The sequence below is a fragment of the Tupaia chinensis genome, unplaced genomic scaffold (assembly GCF_000334495.1).
Source record: "Tupaia chinensis unplaced genomic scaffold, TupChi_1.0 Scaffold144346_1, whole genome shotgun sequence".
NCBI classification, from domain to species: Eukaryota; Metazoa; Chordata; class Mammalia; order Scandentia; family Tupaiidae; genus Tupaia; species Tupaia belangeri.
In genome coordinates this window covers 3,214,206-3,225,922 of record NW_006204205.1, presented here as the reverse complement: position 1 = coordinate 3,225,922, position 11,717 = coordinate 3,214,206, and the positions used below count along the sequence as shown (strand labels likewise).

The following is an 11,717-nucleotide window of genomic DNA, read 5'->3' as shown; positions in this document are numbered from 1 at the left end:
TTTTTTTTTTTTTTAAAGAGGTTTTTGCTATAGGGCATGTGTGATCACAAGAGAGAGAGACAGAGAGACAGAGAGACAGAAAGTGAGAAATCATCTCCTGGGGGCATGGCCACGCTGCAATCCCTTCTCTTGGGATTTTGAGTAGGCACACTCATGTGCCTGGTGTGTGTTTCAAGTCTCCAGTTTTGTTGGTCTGTGGGAGTCCAGTGCCATAACCATTATGCCATCTGCTGGTCCCAAGCCTTGACATTTTTTAAACAGTGCAACATTAGCAAAAAACTAAACCCAACCCCGATCTCAGCTACTGGAAAAATGTGTGAAGTCAGATCTGACCAGGACCCCTGCCAAGTAGTCTGCTTCAGCAGAGGTTTACCAGAAGCTTTGAATGAAAACTTACCATTTTGAAACTTGCCGTTAAAGGCACTAACAGGTTTGTAATTGGATTCACTGTGTCCTCCCTGAGTTTGACATTGGCCTCCCCGCTCCTTTCTGATTTGGCTTATGGGCCCTGCTTGGGTGTGTGCTAAAGCTGACGGCAGCCCGTCACGGAACCATGACTACATGTGATCACAGGCACGACACGGAACAGTTAAACTTGGTACCTTCCTCTCGCCACAGGATGTTTGCAACTGCAGCAGCCAAGAAGTAGGAGAGTGGGAGCGTGATTGAGGGAAGGAAAGAGAAGAAAGCAATGTCAAACCTCCACGGTCGTAAGTCCATTTCTGGACATCCCGTTACCTGGCCCGTCACTTACAGAATCTGCCCCACTCATCGGCCCCCCACAGGACGTGGGGTTGGGGTGGGGTGGGGTGCGAAACTCTGGACACGAGCCAACACTTGTGGGTTGTAGCTGGAGGACCCTTTGGGTGCCTAAATGAATCTCTGAAATCAGATCCTAGGATCCTAGAAACCAACGGTATTCCCAACATTCTGTGGATTATAGATATTTCTCCCTGATTTCCTGGATTATTACCCAGAAAACTGATTTCCAATGGGATTCTCCTGGGAAGACCATGTGAAAGAGTTCTGATGATTTCCTTTGATGATGAAGACTTAGCTTGGAGTCTCTGACCGAGGGGAGGGCTGTGACCAGCACCCATGTCCATGAAGTCGGACCCGCAGGCCCATGTGGGCAGATGCTGTATGGGAGAGTACACTTAGCACACCAGGTGGACCGCCATCCCTGGGGCTTGGGGCACTGCCCTCCCAGCAGTGTGCGTGTACACACTCGTTTCTAGGCCGCTGTGAGGAGGCCGCACCCAGGAAGTGGGGCTTGGGAAGGCTTCTGTGAAGAAAGGCGGAAGTCCCAGTCATACAGCCAGTAGGAGGCGCTGCTGGAGCTGGGGTATTTGAGCTTCCCCGTGGCCCTGGGCTCTGCCTGCTGTCCAGAGTTTCCCTGTCTATGTTTCTAGTATTGTCTAGGTTGCCAGGAAAGGTAGGCTCACCTCTGGGTGTCCTTGGCACACAGCTTCATGGCAGAGGGATATTGGTTACCCCAGTCTGCAAGGGTTTGTGGTTGGCAGTTGTGGCCCTGGTTGGTTGGCACCCTGCTTTGCCACCCGACACCCCCCAACCAGCTCATTGAGGAGCTTAAAGGCAAAAGTGGACTCACGGGTCTTTCTAGCTGAGTCTTCAATGAAGAGTGAGGAGATATCTTCATCCACGCCCACTTCGTTTTTGGCAATGCAGGTGTAAGCCCCCGTGTCTTCATACCGAACACTGGCGATGTGGAGTTCGCTCCCATTAGCTGCAGAAAGGACAGTGCTCAGGGTACCTGCCCAGCCGCAATCTCCCCTCGCTCCCCACCTCCCCCCATTCCCTCATGGGGCTATTGGAAGTGTTGGGATTAAAAGCACAGCCCCTGGGCAGGGCTGAGGGCAGCCAGCCTCTCTGATCATATGCCCAGGAAGTGCTGGCACTGCTGAAATAAACCGAGGGTGACCTGGGACCCGACTGACAGCTCCCTCATCATTGCTCTCAGAAAGCTCCCAGACCCATGTGAACTGAGTTGCCAGGAAAATTTGGAGAGGAATCCTGTCACTTAAAACATGTCAGACTTACAAACGATCATGCCTCTCGTTTCGAATCCTGGTGTAGGAATCAGCTTGACGTGGATGGGAGTGTCATGCTAACACAAGGGCATGTCTTACCTAAGAGGGAGAGCTGTTTAGACATCTGGGCTGAGACATCCATGCCATTTTTCAGCCAAGTGATTCTGGGCATAGGAATGCCCTCCGCATGGCATCGCAGGCTGGCTGCCACCCCGGGTTCCTGGGCTTGGGTCTCTGGGTAGACGCGAATGACTGGTGGCACTGTGGAGTGAGGACCAGTGCTGGTCAGAGAAGGCTGTCGCCTGGCCTCGGCCCATGGCCCAACCCTGAGGCCCTAATCTGGAGGGAGGAACCTGCTTACAGCAATCTGAACCAGCTTCCAAAGATCCTCTTTGGCAACTCAAGCTCCGATAGAAAGGACTCTGTACAATGGATTGCAGGCAATAAACATGTCAGGCTGTCTACCTCGTAATTCACAGTGTTCATCATTCCTCTAAATATGACCAGAATGACATCAAATACTTAATGCTGCTCAGCTGCTACACGTTAAGAGCAACAGCCACTGAAATTTATTTCGGAGTGAATAAAATTCAGATATATTATTTCTATTATCGGAAGGTTATTGGACAGGGGCTTAAGTTTTTGCAGGAAATGCTTCACAGGACACTTATGGGCAGTGACTGGCAGGGCTACTGATGACATCACCGCTCTGGGAACATCCATTGATTTCCCAGCGGGTCATTTTTCTCTCTTGACTTCCCAAGCTCCAGAACATAGGTGCAAGGCCTGGTGGGCCCTCTCTGGCTCTGGAATGACTCAGCCATGACCGTGACAATTTGGGGGTGGGGTACGACCTGGCCCACTCACCAGAGGAGCATGGGTGGGCAAGACCTGGCCCATTTTACGCAGGTTGACTATGGGGAGGTGCCTGTGAGAAGGGAAGAGGGTGTTTTCCTCCTTACTCCTGACTCAGGAAATAAAAAAGATATTTCAATGAAACGGAGGACTCTTACTTTTCTATATATTTTATCCCACACACTTGCAAAAAGGGTTTGTGAAAGCTTACATCAATAGACTTGCATGTTAGACTAAACTAAACAAAAACATCACATACCTTTCAGAAAGGAGAGAGAGGGATTCTTCCCAAAGTGGACAACTACATTTTCTTAAAGCGAGCTGCAAGTCCCTATTAGCTAATAAAAGACAGTATCCCAGCATGTTAGGAAAGAGATTTTCCTTGGACCAGAGTGTAGAACAGATGAATGTTTCTGTAGAAGGAAGTGATGATGTTGATCCTGAAATCTGAGCTGGGAGCAGAATTCTAGGGGTTCATGCTTAGGTGGGCAGAGAACACAAGAAAAACTGCATTGCCTCCTTGTGAGAAATGGACTCCATGACTCCTGCAAAAACACCGCAGGAGCCTGCTAATAATCCACTTATTGATCCACTTGACCCACTCTGCGTGAGTTTCAAGTGTTTCCTTGGTTGACCTCAGGGCAAAGTTGAGGGGCAAAGGTGGAAACCAAATGAACAACCAGCAAAGGGCATGGTCCCACTTTCAAATGGCCCAGAGCTGTTTCAATAGTATGAGCTCAGACCACCTATGCCACACTGCAGAGAACAATGAACTCTGAGTCATCCCCTGGTTTGAAGTCCTGGGGGAGAGTCCTAGAGTGAGGTGGAAAGGTCACGGCACAGATCAGGACATTGGGACGGAAGAGGTCATTGGGGCTGTAGCGGAAGTGTATCAGGAGGGCTACTTAGAACATAAATGTGTATCTCCCTTCTTGATTGCCCCCTCCTTGGCTTAAAGAGGAAAGAAGGCAACTTCCTGACACCCTGCCTGGTAGAAGGATTTCAAGTTAAACAGATAGTAGAATTATGGTTGGGAGGCTAGAATTCAAGAGCACAGAGCTCGGCGCCCCAAAGCACTAGGCTGGTAGGTGGTTGGACAAGGTGGCAGAGCAACCCAGGTTCTAGAATAGGGGTGGCCAGGACCTGTAAGCTAGCAAGCTTGGGGTCTTGCTAGATCACCATTTGCTTATTTACACAAAGTTAACCTAAAGGAAGTGGGAGATGAAGGAACAAAGATAGAAGCAGAAATGAATGAATTGATTAGAAAGCTGAAAAAGAGAGGAACAGATAAATACCTCTCAGAGCTGGCTGTCTACAAAAACGAACAAAATAGCTAAATTCCTGGTAAGTTTGATCAATGCAAAAAATAGAGAAAGAACACAGAAGGGATTAAAAAATACAATAATTCTGTGTTCTGAGTAATAAATGTAAAAGTCTCAATCAAATGGATCATTTAAAAGAAAACTTAAAGGTATCAACATGGAATTAAAAAGAGAATACTTAAAAAAATTTTAAAGTACTACTAATACCAAATTTATTCACTGTGACTAATTTTTTAATTTAATTTACTTTTTTAAAGGTTTTTTTTTTTAGAGGTTTTTGCTATAGGTCGCGTGCACTTGCCAGAAAGACAGAGAGAGACATAGAGACAGAAAGGGAGAAATCACCCCCCAGGGGGGATGGCCACACTGCAATCCCTTCTCCTCCATTCTCCTCTCAGGATCTTGGGCACGCACGCACACGCGCCTGGCGTGAGTTTAAGCCGCCGGGTCCGGGACTTGAACCACGGTCGACTACGTGGGAGTCCAGCAACATAGCCATTATGCTAACTGCTGGTCCCAACTTTTTAAAAGGTTTGCCATAGCGTGTGTGTACTTTCTGGAGAGACAGAGACAGTGAGAGGGAAAGTGAGAAATCACCCCTAGTGGGCTACACTGCAACCCTTCTCCTCCATTCTCTTGGGATTTTGGGCACATATACACATGTGGCCGGCATGAGTTTCAAGTTTCTGGATCCAGGCCTCAAACTGTGGTCAGCCATTCAACCAGCAGTTAGCGTAATGGCTATGTCGCTGGACTCCCACGTAGGCGACCACGGTTCGCGTCCCGGACCCAGCGGCTTAAAACTCACGCCGGGTGCGTGTGTGTGCGTGCATGCCCCAGATCCCGAGAGGAGAATGGAGGAGAAGGGATTGCGGCGTGACCATCCCCTCTGGGGGGTGATTTCTTGCTTTCTGTCTCTATGTCTCTCTCTGTCTGTCTGGCGAGCGCACGCGCCCTAGAGCAAAAACCTCTCAAAAAAAACCCCCACAAACAAACAAACAAACAAAAACAAAAACTGTGGTCAGCCATATGAAGGTCCAGTGCCCTAACCACTATGTCACTGCCAGCTCCAACTGTGACTAGTTTTATAGGAGAGTTCCTTTATACAGGGAAGGCGCTCTAAACTACATCGCAAAGCTAGTATAAGCTGGGTGCCGAAACCTGACAAAGGGAACCCAGAAAGATGACTCCAGACCTCGCTCAGGACCAGATGTACCAAAGTCCCAAGTAAAATATCGACAGATCGAATCCAGCATGGTACTGGGGAGCGTGCTCTGACCAAGTGCGCTATGTGTCGAAGGCTATTAGGAAATCTGTAATTCGTCATATCCAAAGTCTAACATAGTCAACAAGAAAAACCTTTTGATCCTCTTGCTAGACACTGAAAAAGCCTTGGATAAAAAAATCCCAAAACCATTTCTTGGAGAACCACCTCAGTCAAATAGGAACACACTGATACTTTTATCCAACAATGAAGAATCTATAAAAAGCAGCAGCAGCAACACTTCTTTTCAGAATAGTGAAACACTACGTCAGGAAAAAAGAAATAAGGAAAGCAACAATACTAGGTTCTCAGTGTCATGCTGGATGTTCCCAACAGAAGGCAAGAAATGACAGGTACAAATATTAGAAAGATGAGAAAATGATAGGTGATCCTCCAGGTAACAGACCAAAAAAATGCAGTAAGGATTAAGTGAGAGCAGTAACGAGACCAGTACCTGAATGCACAAAATTCACAGCTTACTTGTATGCCAGCAACAACTAGACAGAAAACACAGTGGGCCTAAATGAAGAAAACTGTAAGACCCCACTTCACTGATGACATAAAAAAAGATTGGTGTAACTGGGGAGATATGCTCTTGGCTAGGAAGAATTACCGTTATTAAATAACAAGATACTCCAAACTAAACCATACATTTAATCTAATTCTAATTACAATCAATTGTCAGGGGTTTGACAAGACAATTCTAAATTTATCTAGGAGGAAAAAAAAATGTGTAAGAACAGCTGAGGAAATTTTGCAGAATGAGAGCCATCTTGTCACTTTGCTACAGCAGCCAAGATTGTCACATTGGCACAGTGTTCCCCACGCCAAATGTTGCATAGTGGGGAGGGAGAACAAGGAGAGAGGGCCGAGGGAGTTCTCATGGCCAGCTTGGTATGGGATTATCAAAGCTCTGTCAGTTCAACATTGTGCGGTCAGCGTTTAGTCAACGCTAGTCAAAGCTCACAGTAGTGACTAAGAGAACCTCAGTCCCTGTCCTCCTGGAGCCTCTATGGGTGGGTGGGTGATTAAGCAATTAAATGAAAGTGAGACAATCACCTCAGAGGGGACCTTGGGAGCGTGACTTACCAGGATAGAGACAGGCTCCGCCCCCGCCTCCTCACGCGGAAATACTTAGCTTTCCAAGGCCTGTGTGGCTGCCCGCTCATTGGTGGCGGGCTTGCCCAGTGAACTGAGAATCAGCACATGGTATTGGCTTCTACACTGGTGGTTTGTGGACTGGCCTCCTCAAGGAAATGGCCAGCAGCCAGCGCCAGTGTTGAAGACTGGCCTTTGCCTTCGCCTTTGACCTTGGGTGGGAACCTTGTAGACCCAGGGTGTTTTCACACGTGAGTATATTTAAATCACCTGGCAGCTCAGTTAAAAAAAGAAAAAAAAAGGAAAAGCCACGCTGGGCCCTACTCCACAGGTGTTTTTGTAGGTCTAGGATGAAGCTGGAGAATCTGCATCTACCTAACAGGTTCTGGGTGAGACCCAGAGTCAGTCCTGACTTGGAAGCTCTCGCAGACCAATTCAGGGCTGATTCCTCCCCGCCCCGCCCCCCCCACTTAGGTTTTTGCCATAGGGTACATGCGCTTTTTGGAGAGAGACAGAGGGAACAGAGAGACAGAGAAAGGGAAAGTGAGAAATCACACCCTACAGGGATGGCCATGCTGCAATCCCTTCTCCTTTGTTCTCTTCTTGGGATTTTGAGCGTGCAAGCACGTGTGCCCAGCATGATTTTTGAGCTGCCAGATCTGAGACTTGAACTGTGGTTGGCCATATGGGAATCCAGCACCTTAACCACCACACCACCTGCTGGCCCTGTCAGGGCTGATCTTGAATTAAAGTGCATGGATTGTTCTAGAACACAATGAAAATACTAAAAGTCAAGAATGAATCATTCACTTAAAAATACACGACAAGGTACAAGACACTTCCATTGGCAGAAGTTACGTGACTCACGGATGCTTACAGAGATGTGCCCTCTGCTGTCTCAATGTCTCTTGGAGCTAAAGACACCTGGAGCTAAGCCAGCTCCTCTCGCAGCCTCCATCCCTCCATCAATGGGGCTGAAGAGGGGGCCACAGACCTCTGCTGCTCCACTCTGAATAGCCCCATCTCGCAACCTTCCCCAACTCTAACTGGCAACCATCAGGACCCTCATCCTCATGCGCCTAGATTGCACATTGTGTCCATCTCCGTAAGACTTCCAGTCTCTAGGGACCTCCCTACCCCTGAACCTCCCATTGTGCCTTCTGGAACTCATGTTCAGTCATCAGCAAGATCTCTCTCTTCCTCAAACTCTCCTATGGATGTCCCTTCCCTTTCCTACTCCAGTAGGAACCCAGAGCCTTCCTGGGGACACGACTTCTCCTGCAGTCTTCAGTGGTGACTGGGAGGTGGGGTAGGTGTCCTCCGCTGCCTAGTTGCCACTTCCAGACCGCTGTCGTCCTCTTTTCCAGAAGGGTGCTCACTGTTGAGTCTCATGTCATGTCCAGCCATGTTCCTAGATTCCACCCCCTCATATTCCTCCTGGACATTGCTTCTCGCCTGCCTGCCTCAATTTCCCTCTTTCTATTGGATCTTTCTCATCAGGCCATGAGGTGCTTTCTACTAGACTGACAAAAAGGAAAACCACCTCCTTTTGACCCCATTTTCTCTCCCCAACTATGGCCCATCTTCCTCCTTGAAAACACTCTGATGAGTTGCCCATCAGTTATGGCTCTAATCTCTCTCCCCATGTCCTTCCTAAGCAGGACCAGCCAAACTTTACCCGACTGCCCTAGCGAGGCTGCTCTTCTGGTCCCAGAGATCTCCACATGCTGACCTTGACCCAGTGGCCCGCTCCCCGCCCTCATCCACGCTGACCTGTCTGCAGCATGTGATGCGGCTGGTCACTCTTTTCTTGAAATACCATCTCCTACTCCTGGGGCTTCTCCTTCTCAGCTGTCTGTGCTGTTCTCTTCATCTCTCAGGCTCTAAAACACCGACGTGTTCTTGGGTGCTGGGCATTCTCTGTGGTTACTCTTTTGGTGATCTGACCTAGTTTGCCTTTTAGCTGTCAGGTGTATCTTGTGATACATCTGAAATTTTCTCCAGCGTACATCTCTCCCTTAGACCCAAACTGAGACACCTCACTAGCACAGAGCGCCCCACGAGAGTGTCTGGTAGGCATGTCATGTTTTTATTAAAAGAATTATTTTAATTTAACTTTATTTATTTATTTATTCATTTGTTTATTTTAATTTGACCAGAGAGGGACAGAGTGAGAGAGAGAGAGAAAGTGAGGAAGCAAGCCTCCAGATCCAGCACTCGAATCACGGTCGGCCATGTGGGAATCCAGCACCTTTAACCACCATGCCAACTGCCGACCCGGCATGTCATGTTTATCACATCCGGGTGAACTCTGATCCTTCCTCTCCAAATCCGTGCTTCCTGGCCTCTCATCTCAGTAAATGGCAACTCTACTCTTCAGTTGCTCGGACCAAAACCTCTGGGGTCACCTGTGACTCCCTCATTGCCTTTATGCCAGCGTCACCTTCTCAGTGCGACTCTCTTGCCACCCGATCTAAAATATCCGCCTTTCCCCTCACTCTTTTATTCTCCTGTTTAAAAAAAAGTCTCCCTTAGCGCTTGGCACCCCTAACGTGCTCCCCGAGGGCAGGCGTTTTGTCTGGTCCTGGCTGTGTTTCTGGTGCTTAGCTGGTGCATGGCGTGGGAAGCAGCTCAGTGCATATTTAAGGAATGCATGTGGTAATGTTGTTTTTTTTTTAATTTTTATTTGAATTATTTTAGAGGTTTGTTTTAGGGTGTGTTTGCACAAGAGAGAGACAGAGATAGTAAGAGGGAAAGTGAGAAATCACCCCTGGTTGGGAGGGATAGCCACTCTGCAATCCCTTTTCCTCCATTATTTTCCCAGGATCTTGGGCAAGGCACGCACACACGCCTGGCATAATCTTCAAGCCACTGGGTCCAGGACTCAAACTGCGCTCAGCCAAGTGGGAGTCCAGCGACAGCACCACTATGCCATCTGCGGGTGCCTGCTGCAGTGACGATGTAACAGATCTGATGGCTGAGGTGGAGTTGGCAGCAAAGGGCAAGGGGAGAGCATTTCCTGTAGAGGGGCCAACCAGTGCAGGGCAGGGAGGGAAGAGGGCAGGTGTGTTGGGGGGAACTGAAAGGTTTATGGGCTGAAGCAATGCAGGGGGCAGAGGAATAAAAGGTGAGGCCCAGAGGTGGCAGGACTCAGATGACAGTTCACGGGTGTGCGCGGATGCATGTGTGAGTAAGCGGCCATGACAGCGTGCAGGAATTCGGACTCCTGGGAACAGGCTGCTGCCTTGGACTCTCTGGGAACCAGTAGGCCAGGCCTCCCCTTCTGGGTGTCCTGAGTGGCTGGTGTGGAGGAGACTGCAGGGGCAGCAGGCCAGCACAATGGCAGGGGCTCCTGTAGACCATCCGAAGTGCCTGGGCTGGAGCAGTACCAGGGTCTATGAAGTTCCTGGGGCCTGTCAGAGCAAGGTGGGGCTAGGAGTTTCTCCCCCCAGCTCAGAAGGGACTCCACTGTTTTCATCAGCCTCAATCTCCCCTCTTCCTTTTGTGTTAATCCATACGCTAAAAGTCACTTGCATTAAAATATCCTGGGCAAACACATTTATTTTCTCTGAAATTCGCAAAAACTGCCAGTGAAAACGTTCGACTACAGAACGCAAGGGCCCATTTTCTTTGGGAACTGTCTATCATTCCCAGGGTGAAAGGATGCCTTTTACATGCGTAAGAGATAGTCACCTAGGTACTGAGCTGGACTGATAAACAGATTCGAGAGATGACGATTATGTTTTGAGAGTGAAGCGCTATGCGCCTGAGCTGTGGGGAGGCTGAGGGGTTTAACTCCATGGCTTAGTCGTTTGTGTCTGAACTCCTTGCTCCTTCCTAGGGAAGCGAAGCGGGAGGGGTGCACAGTCAGTCACACATCGCGTTGTGGCGGGCCGCTCTCTGGGAGGCCTGGGCTATGGGAAGTTGTACTAGTCATTTGGGAGAGGAAGTCCTTGCCTGGAAGAGATCCCTGAAGGCCCCAGGTCAGGACAGAGTCATGGGTGGCGAAATCTCAGATGGTGGCCCAGCCTTCCGTGGGGTCTTGCCGCCAGGGAACCAGGTAACCAGGGAACCAGGGTGTGGGGTGGCTCCAGGAAAGAGCGGCCTATATTTTATTTCTGACTTGGCAATTTGCTCTGAGTCTCGATGTCCCCATCTGTATAATGGGCTCCCTCTGAGAGGCCACCAGCTGTTGACTGTGTCCACTGGTAACAGTTAAGGATAGTCTGAGACAAAATCTAAATCCCGTGTCTGCCTCACCTTAGTCTGTGAGCTATATCCCAGGCCGGGAATTTTTCAAGTTTTATATGTTTTGAAAAAAAAAATTTTTTTTTTATTGGATATGGCGCACGTGCTCACCAGAGAGACAGAGAAAAACAAAGAGACAGAAAGTGAGAAATACTCCTGGAGGTGGCCATGCAGCAATCCCTTCCCCTCCATTCTCCTCTCAGGATTTTGGGCACACACGTACACATGCCCAGTGTGAGTTTCCAGCCACTGAGTCTGGGACTCCAACCACGGCTGGTCATATGGTAGTCTAGTGACATAACCATTTAGCCATCTGCTGGTCCCTGTATATTGTATCTTAATGGGCCTCTGAGACAGGAGATGCTATTTTTTTTAAAAAAAATTATTTATTTATTAAATTCCATTTTTTGTTGTTATTATTATTATTATTTTAATTTGACTAGAGAGAGACAGAGAGAATGAGAGAAAGGGAAAGGACTAAAGCAAGCCACCAGGTTCAGGACTTGAACCACAGTGGGCCACATGGGAATCCAGCACCTTTAACCACCATGCCACCTGCTGGCCCTGGGAGATGCTATTGATAGCCCTACTTTACAGGTGAGCTGGTTTACTTGTGTGAGACTGTATGGCCAGGAAGTAGCAGCCTAGCACTAGGGTGAACTCAGGCCTGTCTCTCGCTCAGAGCTCGTGTCTTCTACCTTTGTCAGAGGCTGCTGACATGGTCTGCACTGGGCTTAGGAGCCCAGCTCCTGCTCCTAGCTGGCGGTATCTCTATTTGTTGGGTCCACAGGCCACACATGAACTCCCCAGCAAGGCCCCTCAGAGAAGCAGGCAACCTGCCAGGGTCCCTTGTCTTTCCCTCCTCTTCCTCTCCTTCTC

General features: G+C 48.8%; 1 protein-coding gene across 1 annotated transcript in view; it reads right to left on the bottom strand.

The window, feature by feature from the left end:
• The window catches only part of FSTL4 (follistatin like 4), a 288,892-nt gene that overhangs the window by 25,764 nt on the left and 251,411 nt on the right, over positions 1-11,717 (bottom strand). Inside the window, exons 10-12 of the mRNA XM_006166916.2 lie at positions 2,151-2,312; positions 1,613-1,747; positions 603-629 (exon numbers count right to left, since the gene is read on the bottom strand). Coding sequence (XP_006166978.1) covers positions 603-629; positions 1,613-1,747; positions 2,151-2,312 — 324 coding nt within the window. The remainder of the gene's footprint in view (positions 1-602; positions 630-1,612; positions 1,748-2,150; positions 2,313-11,717) is intronic.